The 21,112-nt window shown below is 35.0% G+C and overlaps 7 protein-coding genes across 7 annotated transcripts; 2 read left to right on the top strand and 5 right to left on the bottom strand.

Moving 5' to 3' along the window:
- Positions 1-893: 893 nt before the first annotated feature.
- ACC1 (acetyl-CoA carboxylase ACC1) lies at positions 894-7,631 on the bottom strand (the record flags this gene model as incomplete). The annotated part of the gene is made up of 1 exon (XM_019182080.1): positions 894-7,631. The coding sequence occupies one exon, from the start codon at positions 7,629-7,631 to the stop codon at positions 894-896; it is 6,738 nt and encodes a 2,245-aa protein (XP_019037228.1).
- Positions 7,632-9,054: 1,423 nt separating this feature from the next.
- On the bottom strand, positions 9,055-10,080 carry HMT1 (protein-arginine omega-N methyltransferase HMT1; the record flags this gene model as incomplete). Its single annotated transcript, XM_019185851.1, has 1 exon — positions 9,055-10,080. The coding sequence occupies one exon, from the start codon at positions 10,078-10,080 to the stop codon at positions 9,055-9,057; it is 1,026 nt and encodes a 341-aa protein (XP_019037227.1).
- Positions 10,081-10,344: 264 nt separating this feature from the next.
- Positions 10,345-11,757, bottom strand: GSM1 (Gsm1p; the record flags this gene model as incomplete). Its single annotated transcript, XM_019182784.1, has 2 exons — positions 11,633-11,757; positions 10,345-11,582 (listed from the first exon to the last, which is right to left on the bottom strand). The coding sequence occupies exons 1-2, from the start codon at positions 11,727-11,729 to the stop codon at positions 10,345-10,347; spliced, it is 1,335 nt and encodes a 444-aa protein (XP_019037226.1). The 5' UTR covers positions 11,730-11,757.
- Positions 11,758-12,842: 1,085 nt separating this feature from the next.
- Positions 12,843-14,336, bottom strand: RQT4 (Rqt4p; the record flags this gene model as incomplete). Its single annotated transcript, XM_019182102.1, has 1 exon — positions 12,843-14,336. The coding sequence occupies one exon, from the start codon at positions 14,334-14,336 to the stop codon at positions 12,843-12,845; it is 1,494 nt and encodes a 497-aa protein (XP_019037225.1).
- A 44-nt stretch (positions 14,337-14,380) lies between these two features.
- WICANDRAFT_70001 (zinc finger CCCH domain-containing protein) lies at positions 14,381-15,955 on the top strand. The gene is made up of 4 exons (XM_019184190.1): positions 14,381-14,555; positions 14,609-15,146; positions 15,198-15,235; positions 15,289-15,955. The coding sequence occupies exons 1-4, from the start codon at positions 14,513-14,515 to the stop codon at positions 15,879-15,881; spliced, it is 1,212 nt and encodes a 403-aa protein (XP_019037224.1). The 5' UTR covers positions 14,381-14,512; the 3' UTR covers positions 15,882-15,955.
- Positions 15,956-16,800: 845 nt separating this feature from the next.
- On the bottom strand, positions 16,801-17,280 carry PAM16 (import motor complex subunit PAM16; the record flags this gene model as incomplete). The annotated part of the gene is made up of 2 exons (XM_019185850.1): positions 16,801-17,193; positions 17,278-17,280. 2 exons carry the CDS (start codon positions 17,278-17,280, stop codon positions 16,801-16,803), a joined length of 396 nt encoding a protein of 131 aa, XP_019037223.1.
- Positions 17,281-17,825: 545 nt separating this feature from the next.
- On the top strand, positions 17,826-20,330 carry SET3 (histone-binding protein SET3; the record flags this gene model as incomplete). Its single annotated transcript, XM_019183680.1, has 1 exon — positions 17,826-20,330. One exon carries the CDS (start codon positions 17,826-17,828, stop codon positions 20,328-20,330), a length of 2,505 nt encoding a protein of 834 aa, XP_019037222.1.
- Positions 20,331-21,112: the final 782 nt, after the last annotated feature.

Genomic DNA, 21,112 nt, shown 5'->3' with positions numbered 1-21,112 from the left:
ACTTGAAGATACGTATTGCAGTGTAAGTTATCAGAAAGCTTACAAAAGTCACTATCCAGCCCAACCTAGATTCATCTAGTGGTGCCAACTCCATCATTTGATTATTTAGCGGTACTATATTCACCACAATATCACAATATTTGTTGTGCAAAGTATTACCAGCAGCTGCCTTAATCAAGCCAATTTATAGAAGGAAGGCCACTTATTGTACATTGTAGTCCTTATATAATAGAAAATGAACTCGTGTGTGGTGCACACCAACTATGGTTCGAAACGTGATCACAAAGACGAATTTGATAAGTTTGTTATAACTGGATTTGTAGATTGTAATGTGAAATAATAACTGACTGTTTATCAAGACGACTAATGGTGTTTAGGCTTAGTTGTAGAGTAAGATAATCAAAGGTGTTTAGGCTCAACTAGCTTCTCTGATAGTATAATCAATTAGTATTAATTGGAATACAATTGCAATAAAGTTATAAGTGAATAAAGATAATCTTCTAAACAACAAAAGTACATAAATACAAACAATTCAATTTTCTCATTACAGTTCGACGTTCGAACCATAGTTGGTGTGCACCACACACTCGGGACCTCGGATCAGAAAAACAAAAAAAATTGTTCCGATTCCCAACGAAGCCAACTTTCAAAAACGAGGGCCTCAAGGCCCTGATTATATCTAACGTATAGCGTACTACTAATCCTACCAGCTCATGGCCTGTTATAACAAATCAGTAAACTATATTAAAAGTACACAAATATCATCCATATTAAACAAGAAAGGTTCATAAATAAAAGAAAAGAATTAACAAATATTAAACTAGATACATGAATTATAATTGGAGGAACAAAACAGGATACCCACTAGCCCATTTACCTCTTTAAACATCACCTCATTTCAAATTTTTTAAGATCTTTTCTTTATCTTCAGTAGAAAGTAAACCAATAACCTCAGCTAACCCACTAATAGCAGAATCATGGTTAGTTCTAATCAATTGAGCAATGTTTTGAGCAAATGCTTCATCTTTCAATTGTTTAACAGATAAATCTAGTTGTTCATGGTTCTCTTCAATCCATGTTGCAACAGCTCTATCATCTTCAAAATCAACAGTAGATGGATACCATGATCTTAATCTAGCAACTTTTTCAATTCTAGTAGCATGTTTTAATTCTTCACCAATACGTTTGATTAAATATTCTTCATTCAAACGACGACGGATTCTCCAGAAGAAGAAACGACGAGCATTAACCCACTCCAATTCTTTACGAATAGTTTCTTTAGCCACCATACGGCCTGATCTATCATGTAAGTCAGCAAATTGAACAGAAATTTGTTGATAAATTGGTAATAAGGCACGTTCACGAGCAGCTAATTTAGCAGAAATAGCAGAATGTTCTTCAGCAGATAATGATGAATCACCTAATTGTCTCTTCAAATCACCATAAGTTTTATCTAATCTGGCCATGGTAGCTAATAATTTTTCACGTCTGTATTTAATACCAACCATACCTTCTGGTTCCAAAACACCAGCTCTAGATTCAACATCAGCATACATTTCCATCATATCAGCATTGATGGTTGGATCAACAACGACCCATGAACCACCTCTTAATTCACCAGTTGGAGGAATGTAAGTGATAATTGGTTGTTTGAAATCAACTAAAGCATCAACAATGAATGAACCATATTTCAAAACTTCATTGTACATGTCACGTTGACCACCAGAGAAACCTCTCCAGTTTGCAAGAATCATTAATGGTAATTGTTCACCATTGTTGAAATCATTAATAGCCTGAGCAGTTTTGAAAGCAGAATTTGGATACCAAACTTGACCAGCTTCTTGAACTAAAACTTCAGTAGAATCTGGATTTGCTGGATCAGCTGGAATCAAGTTTTCAACGGTTTGAGTTTCAACACCGATAACACCAAATGGAATACCACCAAGACGAGCTCTACCAACAACAACACCTTTGGCCCATCCTGATAAAGTTTCTTGGAATGAGTTCTTATCAAATAAACCAGATTCGAAAGAACCATCTTCGCCTTGACGACCTGCAATCATCCATCTAACATCATATGGTTCACCACGTTTTGGAGCATAGTCAACATCTCTATCCCATGAATCTTCTTGTGATTCCAAGATTGGAACTGGCATGTTACGTTTAGCTGGGACATATGATAACCAGTTCATAATTTGTTCAACACCAGCCAAATCATCTGATGCAGTCAAATGGGAAACACCATTTCTGTACATGATTTGTGTACCACCTAATTGTAAGTTTGAAGAATAAACTTCTCTACCCAACAACTTGTTGATAGCAGGAGCACCAGTTAAAATAATTGGTTGACCTTCAACTTGAATAGCTCTTTGACCCAATCTGACCAAGTAAGCACCGATACCAACTGATCTACAAGTGACCAAAGTGATGGTGAAAATATCCTTGTAAGCCTTTGATGTGGCACCAGCAATCAAACCAGAACCTCTCAAACATTCAACACCTAAACCGTCTTCGGCACCAATGATAGCTTTGATGACATGTCTAACTTCACCTTCTTCAACAATTCTTTCAGTGACAACACTCTTACTATTTTCATTCTTGGCCAATTCATCAAGACCTCCTTGAGTTAAGTACAAATATTGGAAACCTTTTTCTGGGTTACCAGGTTCATTCCAAGCAACTTGATACAATGGTACTAATTCCTCAGCAATACCAATTCTTGCACCAGAGTTAGCAGACAAGTAAATTCTTGGAATACCTAATTTTCTAGCCAATTCAGTAATCTTGTTGAAGAAATAATCTTCTTGAGGACCAAATGAACCAATCTTATAAGTAATATCATTGGCAACAATAATAATTTGACGACCACGAGGATATTCTGGAGTCTTGACAATAACTTTGAAAGCAACCATACCAATGTTATTAGCACCTGGTTCACGTTGAATTTCAGTAACATCATCACTATCATCTAGAATTAATTCAACAGAGTTGAAGAAATCATCTGGAACTTTAGCATCTGGTGCATATTTCTTCCATTGTGCCAAAGTAGATTGACGGAACAATTCTGGGAAATCATAGACATATGTTGTACCCATCAAATGCGCTTTGTAACGTTTTGGTTGTAACCATTCTTTTGCTGGATATGGTGTTGAAATTGGTCTCAAGTGCATAGAACCTGGGGTACCAATTGATTTGAAAACCCAATCACCTTGACTGTTTTTAACTTCAATGTATAATTCTGATTTAATAACGTAACCAGAAACATTGTTAATCATAGCTCTCAATGGAAATGGAACACCAGTCTTTGGATCGTTACACATGATTCTAATTTCAGCAGCAGCAACACGTAGTCTCCATAATCTTCTACCAAATCTTTCCAAGAATCCACCAAAAGCAGCTTCAACATCTTCAGGTAAAACATTGAAAACCGCAGAGAAGTTGATGAAAATATGGTTCAAATCAGAGTTGGAAGTATCAATAACTTCTAAAGCATCCAAAATATCAGACATCAATCTATTAGCTTCTGAAGTCAAGTATTCTTGAATTGTGATATCATCACGAATACGACCAGTTCTGATAATACCTCTTGTAAAGAATCTTTTATCAACAGCAGAGTTCTTACCAACAGCTTCATAAACATGCAAGTTTCTGTTATCAGTGAATACTGGTTTGATGTGGAAATTTGATAATCTTCCTAATTCCAATTGGAAAGCCAAAGCTGGTTCAATATGACGAATAGTTTCATCTTCTTCATAGTTTGGACCTCTGAATGTGTAGTATTTTGGATAAGAACCATCAGTAGAACCAAAGATGAAAGTAATACGACGAATAGAAGTAGCAACTAACTCTTCTTTAGTTTCAGCCAAGATCTCATTTAATTTAGCCAAGATTTCAGCTTCAGATTCAAAACCATCAGCGTTTGCAACAACAACACTAGCAATATTTGATAAAACAGCATTTGTTTGAGGATTTGATCTATCTGGAGCAGGACCACGAGATTCAGAAACGCTTGAATGACGATGTGGAATCTTTTCTAAACCTCTAACCAAAGCATCTTCAACGTCATCTAAATGATTAGCTGGGACCAAGATACCAGTTCTTAATGGTTGAGAATCATCAGTTGAAATGAATGTTAAATCAGAAACCGAGACAGCTCTACCCATTGGTGATTTACCCAACAAGTTCTTTGATTGAGGAACAGCATTATAAGCAGCAGTGGACAATGATGGTAATTGGAATTTCCATTCAACAATTGGCAAGTCATTTGTTGTGTGATAAACTAAGCTACCAATGACATTATAAGCACGATAAGCACGACGAATGTAAACTTCAGCAGCTGCAGATGCAACGAAAGGATCTGGATGAACCAAGAATTGAGTCAACACATCGAAAACCACATATTTGGAATCAATAACATCTTTCAAAACTTCCAATTGAGGCTCACGATGACTAGCACCAATTTCACCATAACGTGTTTGTGTAACAGATGATTTCAAAATATGTTCCAATTGATCAGATCTTTCTTTAATTGATGGCAAAGCACATTGAATCAATATTTCTCTAGCTTTTAATGAAACTTTAGCAGTAGCTCTTGATTCCAATTCAACAATTTGTTTCAAAGAAGAACGTAATGCATCGGCAACTTCTGAGTTTTGTTGACATAATGGTTGGTAATGTTTCAAAATGGCTAAAATTAAATTGTTTTTAGATGAAACTCTTGAATGGGACAAGACAGTAGCAACAACTTTGGATAAATCATTTTTATTCTCATCACGTAGTTTCAAAATAACATCTTCTTCTCTGTTGTTTGGACCAGTGAATAAACTTTCAACGTTGTAATACTCATTCAATAATGAGGCAAAGACTGAATGTTCATGAGCTTCCAAACCATTAGAAAAACGTTGAGTGATATCTAATAATGGTGCAATAACTTGACCAAATAATCCATCAACTTCTGGTGCAGTAGCAGCTTTTTCCAATAATTTAGTCAATTGTCTAGCTGGGAATGGTGCAGAACGTTGTTCAGAGCGACTAATCAAACTTGATAAATCAGAATCTAATTTTTGTGGTAATCTTGAATGCAATGCAGAAACTTGTTGGTTCCATTCAGAGTATGGTAAAGATGGATCTCTCAAGATTTCAATCAAGTTTTGTAAAGTAGCATTCATAACAACTTGGTTATCATAACCACCCAATGTATGTTGTAAAGTTGATACCAATGATTTAAACTTATAAGCAGGTTTAGTACCTTGAACAGTTGGAGCACCAAATTGTGGCATAATACCTTCAAATGGTAGAGCATGTTTAACTTTTGATGGATCATCCAAAGCCAAGATAGCCAAGATATCACCTGCTTGAACATTTGAACCTGGTTGTTTAACTAATTGAACAATACCATTTTCTTGAGCAATCAAAGGCATACACATCTTCATAACTTCAACTTCTGCATATGGTTGACCAGCATTGACATGTTCACCATTTTCAACTAAATACTTAACCAATTTACCTGGGGATGGAGTACGTAGTTGAGTTGGATCATTTTCAACCTCTAATAAACAAGTTTTAGAATCAACAGATAATCTTGTTGCACCAACTTGTTCCTTCCAGTAAACAGTATGTGATTTACCACCCAATGCAACCAATAAAGAACCATCAGATAAAGGTTTAGCACCAACTTCAACTTTTGAACCATTGATGAATAAAGTATAAGTTTCATTAGCAGATTTAGCAGCAGTGAATTTATATTTGTAACCTTCATAGATGAAATCAATTGGATAAATGGTTTTCAATAAATCTTTTGAAGAAACTTGACCTTTTTCTAATGAAGAAATATATTGTTGACGAGCTTCTTCAGAAATGATATGAGCTTTGGTGACAGCACCACACAAGACTGCAACATTAGGATCTGGTCTTTCAGCAGTTAATTTCTTTGAAATCAATTCATCTAACCAACCAGTGGTGATGGTATTATCTTCAAAATCCGAAGTTTCCAATAATTTGATCAAATATTCAACAGTAGTTTTGAAGTCACCTCTAATTGATAATTCTTTCAAGGCAACAACCATATGTTTTCTTGAAGCTTGTCTGTTTTCACCAAAGGCAAAGATATGACCAAATTGAGAATCTGAAAATGAATGAATACCACCTTGGTTACTAACGGAGAAATAACCCCAAACATTTGAAGAAGATCTGAAGTTTAAATCATGTAAAGAACCACCAGATGGTTTGAAACCTTCACCTGGATCTTCTGAAGTGATACGACAAGCTGTACAATGACCTTTTGGAACTGGTCTTCTTTGTGAAGTTAAAGAACCTTCATTTTCAAAGTTGAAATCAATGTCAGTTGAAGTATGAGGATCAACACCATAGTATAATCTAATATCTCTAATTCTATGCATTGGAATACCCATGGCAATTTGTAATTGAGCAGATGGTAAATTAACACCGGTAACCATTTCAGTTGTTGGATGTTCAACTTGTAATCTTGGATTTAATTCTAAAAAGTAAAATTTATCATCTGAATGAGAATATAGATATTCCACAGTACCTGCTGAAACGTAACCAACCAATTTACCTAATCTGACTGCAGCTTTTTCCATTTCACCAAAAGTATCATTTCTAGCAATGGTTACAGGTGCTTCTTCAATGATTTTTTGATGACGTCTTTGAACTGAACAATCACGACCAAATAAGGAAATGTTTTTACCGTATTGATCAGCTAATAATTGAACTTCCAAATGTCTTGCATTACCAGCCAATTTCATGATGAAAATTGGAGAACCTGGAATTTCATTAGCAGCTTGATGATATAAGGAAACGAAATCTTTTTCATCTTCAACTTTTCTAATACCTTTACCACCACCACCTTCTGAGGCTTTAATCATGACTGGGAAACCAATTTTTCTTGCAGCTTCCAAACCTTCTTGAGGTGAGTTAACACAACCTTTAGCATAAATGGTGTCATTAACAGAAACCAAGTTAGTCTTTGGATCCAATTCAACATCTTTAACACCAGTACCTGACCATGGAATACAAGGAACATCTGCATGTTGTGCAACGATAGTGGAAGAAATCTTATCACCTAAAGATCTCATAGCAGAACCTGGAGGACCAATGAATAAAATCTTTCTTTTAGAAGCAGCCAATTGTTCTGGTAATAATGGGTTTTCAGAAGCATGACCCCAACCTGCCCAAACAGCATCAACTTCTGTTCTTTCAGCAATTTCAACAATCAAATCAACATTGGCATAATTGTTATTGTTTGTACCACCTGGGACTTCAACATATTGATCCGCCATACGGATATATTCAGAATTAGCTTCCAAATCTTCTGGAGTAGCCATTGCAACAAATTGAATAGCTCTTTCATTACCAAAAGTTTCATATGACCATTTTCTAACTGATCTGATCTCTTTAACAGCGGCAATACCATTGTTGGCAATTAAAACTTTTGAAATCACAGTGTGACCACCATGTTCTCTAACGAAATCCTTGACTGGACCTTCTTCAGCAACTTCCAAAGTGTTTAAACCTATGAAATGTTGAGGTATCGATTTATGAAGAGCTGAGAAATCTGGAATGTTTGTTGTAGTTTGAGGAGCTGCAACTTCGCTCAAATTTTCTTCACTCATTTTGTTCAAATTCTTATTATTAATGTGGATATTGTTATGATTGGAAATTGATTGAAATGAGGATGAATATGATAATAATCTAGCACTTTTAAATAATAATGATCTTTTGGATATTATGGGCCCTATTGGGCAATAAGATTTAAAAGTGTTAAAAATGGGTCTAGAGGAATAAATACTGGATAAAATGTTAGCTGAATGCAAAGAAAGAAACACACAATAAAAGAGAATCAAAAAAACACTATAATTTCCTTCCAAATTTTCAACTAATCAATCTCTTCCACTTCAGCTTTTGCTTCTTCAAGATCAAATTCTCCATTATTAAGTTCTCTCTATTTTTTTGTTCAACGGTCTAAGCTCACTTCCCAACAACATGAAAACACGGTACGCACCGCAACAGACCAACGCCAAAGGGGATTTTTTTTTCATCCCAGAGATGAGCTTAATTGAAGCCAAAAAATTGATTTATGAAGTGAAATTTGTAAGATTATAGGTCAATTGGGAAGAATTGGATTGAAATTCTTCTTCTCTCTTTCTTTGTGCTTGTTTTGTACTCACCGTATTAGCTGTAATCCTGCTAATATTAACTTTTCGATCTATTGAAAAAATTGACAGTAATTTAGTTGTGGATTGAAAAAAACGGCCTTTTGAATATAATTCTAATATGAGTGTGGGTGTGGGTAGTATATTATTCTTATTTCAAAGGGAATTTGTATCAATTGTACCAAGTCAATAGTCTGTAGTAAGGAACAATCGAATCAGATTATGTAGAAAAAGAGGAATCGCCTGTGTTTTATTTGATTTGAGCTGCCCATACACACTGGATCTAAAACGTACTTGTCTTTGTTCCTGGTGTTGGGTTTACCCTGTTTGTTGATAGTGCTGAGGGCCCAACAAGACTGTTTGGGAGTTGACGTAAGTCTTTTACGTATCGAAACAAGCAGCTTTTGAAAGCGTTGGAAACGGTGCTACAAACAGCCTAAAGGGCAGAGTACACAGACATAAACACTATTCCGTCACCATCGTAGAACCGTTTCCTATTCATCCAATTGTTTTCTCTATTTTCTTTGGCTCAAAATTTGTTGAAAAATTTCATCTTGTCTTGAGAAAACAAAAATTTGTTGACAATCAAATTATTATGTAAGTTGGCTATGAATGCTGAGTAATCACCATACAAATATTTGGGTACATCTTTGACACAATAGATAAACAAGGGAATTTAACACAAGGTTTCATGGGAAATGGGTTGAAGGAAGATAGGACAATAAACTAAAGTTTCGAAATCTACAGCTTTATTTCTTCTAGCCGTAATAAAATAAAGTAATCTTTAAAAATCTCACTAATATACAAACATTTATGCAAAAAAACACTTGGTAAATAATATGGTACATGATCTATAGCTAATAATATTGTCAAGATTAATCTCTTAACGCATGAAGTAGTTGTATTTACCCTTTGTTGATCTATATTCATCATCAACTTTGAGATCCCAATTAACTTCAATATCTAATTCTCTTGGATTAACAGCATTTGGTCTATTAGCTAAAGTGAATTCAATTTCTTCATCTTTTTTAACATCTAAAACTTGATCTAAATAAACAACAGTTTGTTTCCAATGAGTATAATTGGCATGTGGACCAGTTGAGAAATAAACTCTGTTTTTCTCTTCATCACATGGGAACCAAATATCAAACCATGCAACTAATCCATGAATTTGATCATCTCTAACAGCTTTTAATTTGAATTTTGTGAAAAATGCTAAATCTTCAATCTTGACAGTGTTGATATCGATTTCAGTTAATAAGGCACTTGTAGTGGCAACTGCAGTATTTTCCACAATATCAACTAATGGTTCACACATAGCAATGTCGATGAAAGGACTATAATCAAATCCATAAACATTTTCCCAATAATGAATTTTATCATCTTTATAATGACCATCTTCAATGGCTGCAATTCTCATAGTAGCTTTATCTGGGAAGATTAATCCACCTTTTTTCAAAAAATGATCTCTTGCATATAAAACAGTATCCAACATACTTTCATATAATAAGAAATAACCCATCCATTCACTAATAATGATATCAACTTCAGGATAAGGTAATTTAACATCTTCTAATTTCCCTCTAACTAAAGTAATTTTATCACTATAACCATTTAAATCGACAATTTTTTGAGCCATTTCAATAATATTTGACATATCAACGGCAATAACATGTTTTGCACCAGCTTGGGCAGCGAATAATGATAAGATACCAGTACCACAACCAACATCTAAGACAATTTTATCTTTAAATAATGATTTGTTTTTCAAAATTGCCTGTCTATAACTTAGTGTTCTAACTTGATCTTTTAACATTTCTTCATGAATACCGAAATGATCATAAGAACTGAAATAATGTTGTTCTGAGAATGGCAATGAAGCCTTGTCTGTAGCTGAGTCTGAAGCCATCTTGGGAAATTATAAATGATAACTGAACTTGAAATTGATCAATTGGAAATTGGAATAAGAATGAGAAAAGATTGAAGTTTTTCAATGTTTATAGATCTTTGAAAATTTTGGAGAAAAGAAATTTTTTTTTTTAGGTGCGGCGTGTACCAATGGTATAAACTTTGAAGGCTAGGCCAAAGACTATCAAAAACATTCAGAAAAAGACATTGAAATTTGGTATGAAAAACTACAAAGAGTATGATTAAAAATAACAGCTTCTTGAGATCATCTTACTTGCAAAATAGGTAAAAATTGCCCAACAATCAACATCGGTATGTCAAACACATCTCTTTTAACGGTCCAAGTTGATGCACATCTAATAGGTTCACCATTGGGGCTCAATAATGTACATTCTGTGATTATAACACCATTCAAATCACCAAATGCCACCGAACTAAACAGTTTGAAATAGTCTAATGCAGAAGAATCATTCATCAACTCAATGATAAATGTTCTTTTCGATAAGAGTTGAGTCTTTGTATGAGAAGTTAATGAAGAAAACTCAGTGCTAACTGCAACTATTTCACCTGTTCTTCTCCACATAATTGTTGGTGATGAACTTAGACTCGACATTGATTCATATTCTAATAAGGATCTTTGAAATGATCTTTCGGCAAATAATAGATCCATCTCTACTAAAGATCTTGTAGCTGCAATGAAACTTGGTCTATAATCAGCCATGAATTCTGCAATCTTGATCAGTTGTTCTTTAGTAAACCTCGTTTTCAAATAGTTTAGTAGGGCATGATATGCCTTGGGATAATTATAAGATTGAATTTGTGTTGTATAAACATCCTCAGGAATTTTAATCATATGTCTGATTATCAAAGGTGATGTGTAATCTCGATCATTTGAATCAACTAGTGGTAGATGATGGATTGAGCCTGTCCCTGTAGAATTATCACTTAGGGAAATATAAGGTCTTGTGTTGTTATCTGATTGGAACGAGGTTTGAAACTCAGTGTTATAAACAGGAGCATTACTTCCTGAGCTTGCAGGGGTTTCTGCCCCTCCTTCTTTATCCAGAATGTCTGTCAATTGGGTATATTCTTGATTGGCAAACAATGATGAGAATACATCTTGTTGATGAGGTGAATCAGAATGTGATTCATTAATGAGTCGCGTTATTTGTGGAGATGCTGTGCTTCGTGTTGGATCAATTGTTGTTGTTGAGGTGTTAGTTTTCATTGGAGGTGATGTAGTATTGGGGAACAATGACTTATGGTTGGTATCACCAACATTTGGTAGTATTGGTTGGAATTTGGCATCATTCACAGCGACTGATGAAGTTCTTCTTGAAGTAACATCTGGTGTCTCTGAGGATGAAGATGAAGAATGATTCCTCTTTCTTGTTGATTTTTCACCTTTGGATTGTTCATCTGAAAGATACTTGGCTCTTTTCCTTTCCACGTCTTGACACTCATGAGCTATACCTCTTTTAGTACAATTCTTACAAGGCCGTCCTTTTGATGTGTTAATACTGAATTGAGATGGTAATTGTTTATAGACTCACCTTGGTCGCACTGTAGATGCTTCTGGTGGCAGAACTTGCATGCTCTGGATATCGGCTTCCTGTTCAACCGTTCGTTCAAGGGCAGTTTCTTTGTCATATTGGCGCCATTGACCTGACGTTTCAACTGTTTTGTTGTTGTTGTTTGAAGGAAAGAAAAAAACAGTCTGGTTTTTTTTTTTTTACAAAAATATACCTGTATTTTCTAATTACTTACTAAGCTATATAGAGCCACAGGGTTTGGATTTATCTCAAAATATTTGATTTCAAAATAATTGCTGTGTAACTACCTGTCTTGTTTGGGCTAGTACTTGAGACCGGATAACCTGAGAAGAACCCAGCGTTATGAAAGGCAAAAACGTAAACGGGATCTTCCGCGAATCATCTGGGGAAAACATCAGGACACCACCACTCGACGAAGGTCCAAGGAGAAAAAAAAACAGAATTTTCATCAAATTGAAATCCTTTCTTCTTAATTTTAAAACGATATCCCACAAGTCTTGACTCGGACAATGGCTGGTGGTCTGTTAGCACCTTAATAATTAAATTGTTGTCAGCCCTCAGCACCTTCGGGAAGTAGGACAGGATATGCGGATGGGAAATATTGCTGATAGGAGGACTAGATATTAGGACAAAGACATATTTGTGCTAATGCCTCCTATTATGCTATCCGATTGCAACTTCAAAGTGTGCCACCAATGCTAAATGCTCATCATAATACTACACCACTGCTTCTACAAGATCCTTCAGCAATAGAGGATACATTTATGTTTAGTACATTATATCTACATTTTCCTGAGTGGCACCTCAAAACTGTATATTAAGCAGCAAAATTTCACCACAAACAAATACCATAGCACATAGTCATTAATCGACTTTGGATGCCCACGACTATTGAATTTCAAGTAATATGTCAACAATAAACTCCACAAGTTGTTGTATATTGCCATGAAAGGAAATTTGATTCTATTTTATGAAAGATACTTGTAGTTAATTATTTCGTACCAATAAAATCTTTGTGGATAAACTAGTGTCGAAAGATTACAATTTAATGATGTATTATATGATCTAGTTCTATTTATGATCAACATATAAAGAAAGGCTGTTCGAACGCCTGTAGACTCAATTAAAGCTAAGACAACTCTAGAGCCATACCTCTCTTTCAAATGTAATTCAGCAAGCTCGACATGAGCTTCACCACCCCTCATTGTGTTCATAATCCCACTAGTATTTCCTCTAAATCACCAGTCTCACCAGGTAATTGAACTCTTTCCCATTTCGAGGATTTCAATTCATCATCTTTTGTACTTCCTTCATCTTGAACTTCAGTCCCTGTATATGTTGGTTTGGACCATTTAGATTTATCTTTTTCAAAATCCCAAACATTTTGAAAAGCTTCTTCATTCTTTTTATCCTTAGTTTGTTGAAGGTCTTGCTCCAATTTTTTAATCTCTTCATCAGCTTCATCATCTTCACTATCATGATCTTCACCTTTACGTTCTCGAAGAACAACTTTCCCATCTTTCCCAATACTCATATCCATAACTTTTTTACCTCTCCCTGTCAGTTCCTTTTGCTTCTTTTCAAGTTTACGCATTTGCTTCTGTTGTTTCTTTAATTGCAACGCTTTTTCAACACTACTTGACCACATATTCAGATTTGAACCTGTGGGTATTTCAAAATCTGAAGCTTGGTCAATGATTTTAGTTCTTTCTGCACTATTTGCTTGAAAATTCAACAAATTCTCCAGATTCTTTTGTGCATTTAATAAATCAGGATCAATTCCCTTCTGACTATTATAAAAATCTAGTTCTCGATTCTGTTCCTCACGTTCCTTAGCTTCTTTTTGTAGCTTCTTTTGCAATTCAGCTCTTTTCAAATCTTCAGCCTCCAGTTTTTTGAATAATGCCTCTTGTTGGGTCCACAGGTTGACACCAGCACCCGAACCAACAGTTATTTTCTTTTTCTTAGTCTTTGCCACCAATGGTGGTTCAGGTGTTTTGGATGGTGATTCCAATTGATTTTTTTCATTCTTCAACATTGAAATAATTTGTTGCTTCTCTTGAGAACTAATCAATTCTTTACCACAAAAACTACAAGGCCTATAACCTTCTTTAACACAAATGATCTTCCCACAATTTAAACAATTAGGAGCAGCTTCAAATAATGGATGTCTTGTAGCCATACAGTTACAGACGACTTTCTCATCAGTATTGATCCCATCTGATATTTCTAATTGCTTTAAAATCTCATCAAGATCTTTTAAATTATCAACTTTCCTCTGCTTGTCACGCTTAGCACTTTGTTTTGAAGGTTTCTCCTGTGGCTTATCTAAAAGTTGAGAAGTGGTTGTATTGACATTCTTTGCTAATCTTGGTTTGTTTATCAGTTTTTGTTTTTCTGCAACTGGTTGATTCCATGGGTTCTTTACGTTTCGACCACTATTGCTACCTGATGGTGATGGTGTTCTTTCCACTGATTGGAATTTGGGCTTTTGAGTAGGAGCAGAAGGTTTAGTCAATCTTGAAGTGAATTTACCAATGAAATCAAGAGCATCTGGAGATTCACCTAGTAGTCCGAGCCAATATTCTGTGATTGCAGTTTGTGATGCTAAACTTAAGGCATTATCCACCATTTGACCAAGCGACTCATCGTCAATCGGTAGCAAATCTTTCAAATCCTTTATTGAGCTTGATTTGAGATCCATTTTAGAGTCTCTTTCTGTAATTTCGTTCAATATGGGCTTTAAGAACAATTTCTGAAGGCAAAAATTCTTGTGTAATCAGCATTTTCGCGAAAAGTGTTGATGAAGCATTTCGATTGAGCTTTTTCCTTTTGAAATCACCAAAAACAAATAGTGATAGTACGACAGTTCTTCAGAAAATGGGTGATTCAAATCTTTTAGATCAAATATCTAAGCTGCGAGGTGAGTTTCTCAAGTTGTTCAGGTGGAATGAAACAGAATTAACATTTTCTTAGGTGCCATCAACACTTACAAAGCTGAACCCAAAGATATCACATCAAGTAAACCTTATGAGGCCAACTATTCCACCAGGGGAGGTTCTTTTAGAGGAAGAGGGCGCGGATCATTTAGAGGAGCAAGAGGAGGCTTCCCAATAAGAAACAGAACACTTGTTGTGAATAATAACACCAACAGTGATTCTGAATTCGTCTCAACAGTTTCTTCAAATGGTCGCAAACTTATCAACAAATCAATATATGAGAAGGAACTACAAGAGAAGAACCTAAGTAAAGAGGAGAAAGTTGAGAAACTTAAAGAGGCACAATTTAAAATAACAATGAAAAAATTGGAAACTAGAGCTTCAAAAAATAGAGTGCGTTTGGATTTATGTGATCGTTGTATTATTGATGGTGATTTATATTCAATTTCAAGATATGGGGCAAGATTGGTGTTGTTGGATATTCCAAGTGGGATTAAGCCAAGAAGAATCAACTGGAATGGATATCAGTATCAGAGACTGAAGACTGGTAATTTGAAACTGGTCAACACAAAAGTGTACGTTACTTTTAGTTTTCTTCTGAGGTATTATTACTAACAGAATTTTAGCTTCCTGAAAGAACAATGTCGTTATTTCCAAAAAACAGGTGAGTATCCTGGTTCATATAATTTACTGAAATGTTAACTAATATCATTTTAGGTGTTTGTTCAAGAGGAACAAAGTGCAAATATACACATAATTCAACCAAGGTTGCGCTTTGCAAAAACTACATCAGAGGAAGATGTCATGGTGACTGTGCCCTATCTCATGAACCTAACGAATTCAATGTTCCATTATGTCATTTTTTCGCAAGGGGAGGGTGTAAGAATCCTCAATGTTTGTTTTTACATGTTGAACCTGAGTTGGAGTTGGTGTGTCGTCCATTTTCTATCGGTGGATATTGCTTCAGAGGTAAGAATTGTAAATTTACTCATAGTTTTGAATGTCCAGATTTTCAATTATCAAAAGAATGTCCAAGAGGTAAGAATTGTAAATTAACTCATTCAGAAAAGGATAACTTAGATGCCAAATTGTTGTTCAACACATTGAATCCTGATTATTATCAGTTACCAAATCTGACAAAATTGGATAACTTACATGGTGATCCAAGAATCCAAAAATCAGAAATTGAAGAAGATGCGTCAAAGTTTGAATTATATGATAGTGAAAGTGATGATGACCTTGGCGAGGGAAGTGTCAGATCCACAGGTCCTGATGGCCTAGAGGTCAATGCTGACTTTATTCATTTCTAAGGTCTGAGTGTATAGCTATATCACCTGTATAATAAAAAGTAACTTGACTATTTCAATCTGTAGAATATCTTGTACTAGTTAACTGATTACTTTAGTTTTTTCAAAGGACTTTCCAATTTGAAGGCTAGCTAGTTCGAGAAAACGTGCTAGTTGTTCAAAAGAGATCAGATATAGTTCTTGATCAACCAGATTCAACTAATAAGTTGAAACTAGAAGAGTATTACGCTATGATTTCAAAATTCTTACGTAATAGCCCTAACAAAATTTTTTTTCACCGATCACCTGGGCAACGAGAAAAAAAATTGCAATTTTCCAACGAGTATAAATTCAACGGATTTCCCTCTGCAAACTCCCTTTTTCTTAATAAAACCATCATCAGTAGTGGTTATACTATCTCATATAAAGATATATAACAAATACACTATAGAAGGGGGTTCTTTCGGGGGCCACTCTTCTTAGAAACCTAGTATGGGTCTGGTTATTCGTTATTTGATATAACTGGATGTTATACGTATCAGCTAAAATTTTGCTGACTTTTTTAACAGATTAGTCACAGTAAAATTTTCGTTTCGGTTTCTTAGAGTAATAGCGTTATGAAATAGGTTGAATGCATTTTGACAATTGAGTAATCTTTACTTAAGGTAATAGATGATGGTAAATTGTCCTATTTCCATGATGCGACAAATTTTTGTTTATAGATTAGCTTAATAAAATAATATGTTATTTTATAATAACTTCCAGTACTTGCTTTAATTACTCTACGATTCTTGATTTGTTTTCTAAACCATTTCTCCATTAACTTATATACAAGTGATGCAAATGCATATTGATTTGATGATCCAAGAATAAACCGTACTTTTTTCTCTCCATAATCATGATACCAAATATAATTAAAACTCAAACTATTCCCATATCACCTTCACGGCTTTGTCTGTTGTTCGCCTCCTTCTGTTTTTGCTTCACTCTTCTCTCCCTTTGCAGCAGCATCTTTCTCTTTCAATTCACTTTTTAAACGTTCAGCAGCCCAATAGATCTTGGACTGTAAATAAAATGAATTGGCTTTTTCTTTAGAATTCACATCAAATAAATAATTATATCTTTCATCAACTTTGTCCATTGAAACATTCTTTAAATCAACATCCAAAATCTTTGCGGATTCATCTAATGTTATACCGAAATTTTGTGCAGCTTTTCCTGCCGAGCTAGCTGATTGTTTGGCAGTTTGTTGTGCAGCTTGACGGTAGGCTTCAGTGAATGCTCTACCAAAAACTTGAGCACCTGTGAATATAACTTGAACTAGTAATCTATGAGCCTTAAATTAGTTAGTATATTTACTAAACATATACATGATCAAATGGGAGGTCCCACAACGTCATGAATAAATTAAATCACATACCATTTCAACTGAATATGCGTTTCAACAAGAGTTCACTTAATGAGATCTTTGAAGATATAGAGAGATGTTCTCTATCGATGGAGCTAGATACTCAAAAATTGTACTTGAATCATCCATCAATTAAAAAATCGCCAAATTTACCCTGCCAAAGCTCCATATAATAACCAATTCCGACGCAATCAGTCACATGATCTCGTATAGTAAAATATCCCGGAACTCGTTTCCCAGACTTTTTTTTTTTATTTTTTTTTTAGTATGTGAAATTGATTCGTTTATGTGTTAACGAGCGGTTGCCAGTTAGATAGCTCACGACAATAGAATCACCTCATTCCCAAGAAAGAGAGCTGGTTATATATTAAGAAGAGGACCTGTCCATTGCTTCGCTGAGTGCTTCACCCTTGCTAGAGAGACCGTGTGCTGCTGCTGCTACTGTTACAAGAGCCCTTTAGCTAATCGTTTAATACCCACAGAATAACATAAACAGAGGCTGAATCAAGGTTAAACGAAAGCACCAGATAAGAAAACACAGCAAGGAAAGTGACGGAGCCATGTCAGAGGAACCATCATCTTCTACAGCTGCTAATTCCATGGAGACTGAGAATTCTTCCTTGTTGGAGGATGCTTCTACCTTATTGATGTTTCATAATGCAGCTGTGAATAATAAACACGAGAATCAACAGCAACAACAACAATTAGAGAGACCAGTTCAGCCAATTCCAAAAGCATCAACTACTTCACTACTACCTAGCCATTCAATCAAGCCAACATCGGCTGGATCATCAAGACCAGGGTCAACACCAAACCCTGTCGCTATACGGAGTCCCAAGATCAATACAATAGCTTCACCAGGTCCAGCAATTGCAGCATTAGCAGATTCAGATACAGAAGGTGGCGAGAATGATAAATCTCAGAAGGGTATAGTGGCTGCTGCTGCTCTAGCTGCTGCTGCAGGGATTCCTTTGCCACTAATAAATCATGATGATCAAAACAAACTAAATATGCAAATAATAGAGAAACTTAAAACCAAGAGTGTTGAATCATCAGAGGCAATTCTTCAAAAAGCACAGGATCAAGTTCCTAAAGAACAACTACATGCTTTACAAGAAAGAGCTGAAGTCATTAGACAAGGCCTGAAAAGCAAGGAAGAAGACAAACCAGAGAATCAGAATCAAGAATTAAAAACCGAAGAAGATGCTAATGCAACAACTGTTTTAAAGAATGAAGAAGAAACTGCTAATGAGGATAATCAATCGTCTCATGACACAGATGTTGAAAGTAAAGATAATGATGATACTATAATGAAGGATGTAACAAATGATGATATACAAAATAATGAAACAGAAGAAGAAACTTCCACGTTACTGGATAAACAGGAAGAAGACCAAGTCGAGAATGAGGAAGGAGGTCATGAAGAGCTCAAACCTAAGAAGCAACGTAAAACGAAGAAGAAAGAGCAGATCGAGAATACAAAAGCTACAGTTACCGTTCCAAAAGATTACATAGTGGACCCAGATGCTGGTATCATTACATGTTGTTGTGGCTATGAAGATGATGATGGTTTTACAATTCAATGTGATAACTGTTTCAGATGGCAACATGCTGTTTGTATGGGTATTGATTCCATTGATAATGCACCTGAAAATTTCCTGTGTAACGTCTGTTCACCAAGGAAAATTGATATCAAAAAAGCCAGAGCCATTCAAACCCAAAGATTGAATTCCTTGAAGAGAAGAAAAGAGAAAAAAGGTAGAAACTCTGCTGATCCAGAAACTAATGATACCTCTTCAATCTCAGAATCAACTACATCCACAGCCAATCTTTCCAAAGATAAGGAACAACAAGAAGGTAACCAAGCTAAACCAAAACCAAAACCAAAACCAAATTCTTATGGTAAAAATTTAGAGGATGATGATATCCATGTGCTTGACGCCAAAGATTCGTATAAATCCATTTATTATGCATTGAAAAATTATGAATACCAAGATGAAGAGGTTTTCAGTTTTGTTGACAGTTTAAAGAACTTGGATAATCCTAGATTCATCAAGATTGCTAAATCTGAATTCAACAGGGTAGAACTACCAAAACTGAATGTCAAACCATATTCTGAAGTTAACAACAAGAAATTTAATGGTATTTCAAGATTGGGATTATTCACAGATACTGCTATCCCACAGGGTAAAATGGTTGCTGAATATTTAGGTGAGATTGGTAATAAAGATAAGTACATTACAGATACAAGAAATCATTATAGAATTTGGGGAGTTGAAAAACCTCACGTCCAATTCATCCCAGGATTACCTTTAGTCATTGATGCTAGATTTTCAGGAAATTCAGCTCGTTACATTAGAAGAAGCTGTAATGCAAATTGTGAACTACAAACTGTGGTTGTTTCAAAAGATTTAGTCAAGTTTATCATATATTCTATAAAGCCTATTAAGCCTGGTGCTGAATTGACTTTGAATTGGAATTGGGATATAAACCACCCTATAAAAGGAATACAAGAAGGTAAACCTTTTGATCAAATTAATGATGCTGTTAAACCAAGTCTTGTATTATCGGTGGAATCTATTTTGACATTTTTGGAATGTGGTTGTACCTCAGTTGGTGACTGTTGTTTGGCAAAAGTCAAAAAGGCAAGTGCCCATATTTACAGAGCAACAAGAAAAGGTAATAATACTAGTGGGTTGAAACTATTACAAAAAGAAGCCAAATATTCATCAATTCAAGAAAGATTATTGGAAAGAGAGACTTCAAATATCCGTGACTCTTTAGATCAAGTTAAATCTTCCATCCCAATCCCAAATAGAGATGGGTCAGTTTCATCATCAACTGAAGATATTAATGTTAGACCTTTTATTTTCAATTATTTGACTAGAAAGAGAAAGTTGGATGGCCATCAAAAGGAAGGAAATGAGTATCTACCCATTCCAATTGAAGTTATCCCTGAAGAAAAGAAACCTGATTTATCCTCAGCTACAGTCCCTAATGCTCCTGCTAAGCCAGTCAAGAAGTTAAGTTTTGCAGATTATAAAAAAAAGAAGAAACCTGCCTGAATATATTTATATGGGTTTATGTCGAAATGTTGCTACTTTTTATTAGTCTTGTTTTTTAATTGGGATAAATGTTTTCAACGTTCATGTTATTACGCAAGTGCAGTTCTATAGAAAATTATTTAATTCATTCATTTTTGATTTGTTTTCATTTTCACGGTCGTTTTAGAGTTTTAAAGGTGTTTTTTAATAGTTGCTTTCAATCTTTTTAGATCTTAATATTTTATAGACTTGCATTTCAGTATGGAGGGTGTTCTATTCAATTATCAGATTTTGTGAAACGTTTCTTATATGCCATCAGAACATATGTAGTCGATAGATTACTTCTTGAATTTACTTTTGTAGGATAAGAATAATTGAGCCTTGGTTTTATAGATAATTCGACGTTTATTATAATAGTTGGAACATTACCTATCAATAAACTGTCACAAGATTTTAATAACGATAAACTTGGCAAAAGCAATTGAAGCTCTAGGACTTCAACAGTACTCCTTGAACAACCAAGAAATACTACTTATTGTTTATAGCTATGGAATGAGCCAGTTTGATCATGGCTATTGGTGTAATGATTAGAGTCATTCAGTGAAATACGACGCAAATTGAACTTTGATAGTAGCTCACCCGTAAAATTTGGAATATTGGAACTGATTGAATGATTCGTTATGTCATTTTGTTCTTGATCTGTAGTGTAAAGCCCCAAGAGGCTATCATTATTTGAACCATCATACCTAAACTTGTCATCAAAATGGTCTATTTGGCCATTCAAAGATGAGTTACCATTGTAA

The sequence above is a fragment of the Wickerhamomyces anomalus genome, assembly GCF_001661255.1.
Source record: "Wickerhamomyces anomalus NRRL Y-366-8 unplaced genomic scaffold WICANscaffold_5, whole genome shotgun sequence".
Lineage (NCBI taxonomy): Eukaryota > Fungi > Ascomycota > Saccharomycetes > Phaffomycetales > Wickerhamomycetaceae > Hansenula > Hansenula anomala.
Note: the sequence above shows the minus strand (reverse complement) of the source record. Positions and strands in the feature narration are given on the sequence as shown.

Excerpts from the sequence above, each read along its gene's own strand:
- WICANDRAFT_70001 (XM_019184190.1), top strand. The coding sequence starts at position 14,513 with ATGGGTGATTCAAATCTTTTAGATCAAATATCTAAGCTGCGAG. Across the intron at positions 14,556-14,608 it reads TCAAATATCTAAGCTGCGAG|GTGCCATCAACACTTACAAA; the intron begins GTGAGTTTCTCA and ends ACATTTTCTTAG. Across the intron at positions 15,147-15,197 it reads AAACTGGTCAACACAAAAGT|CTTCCTGAAAGAACAATGTC; the intron begins GTACGTTACTTT and ends ACAGAATTTTAG.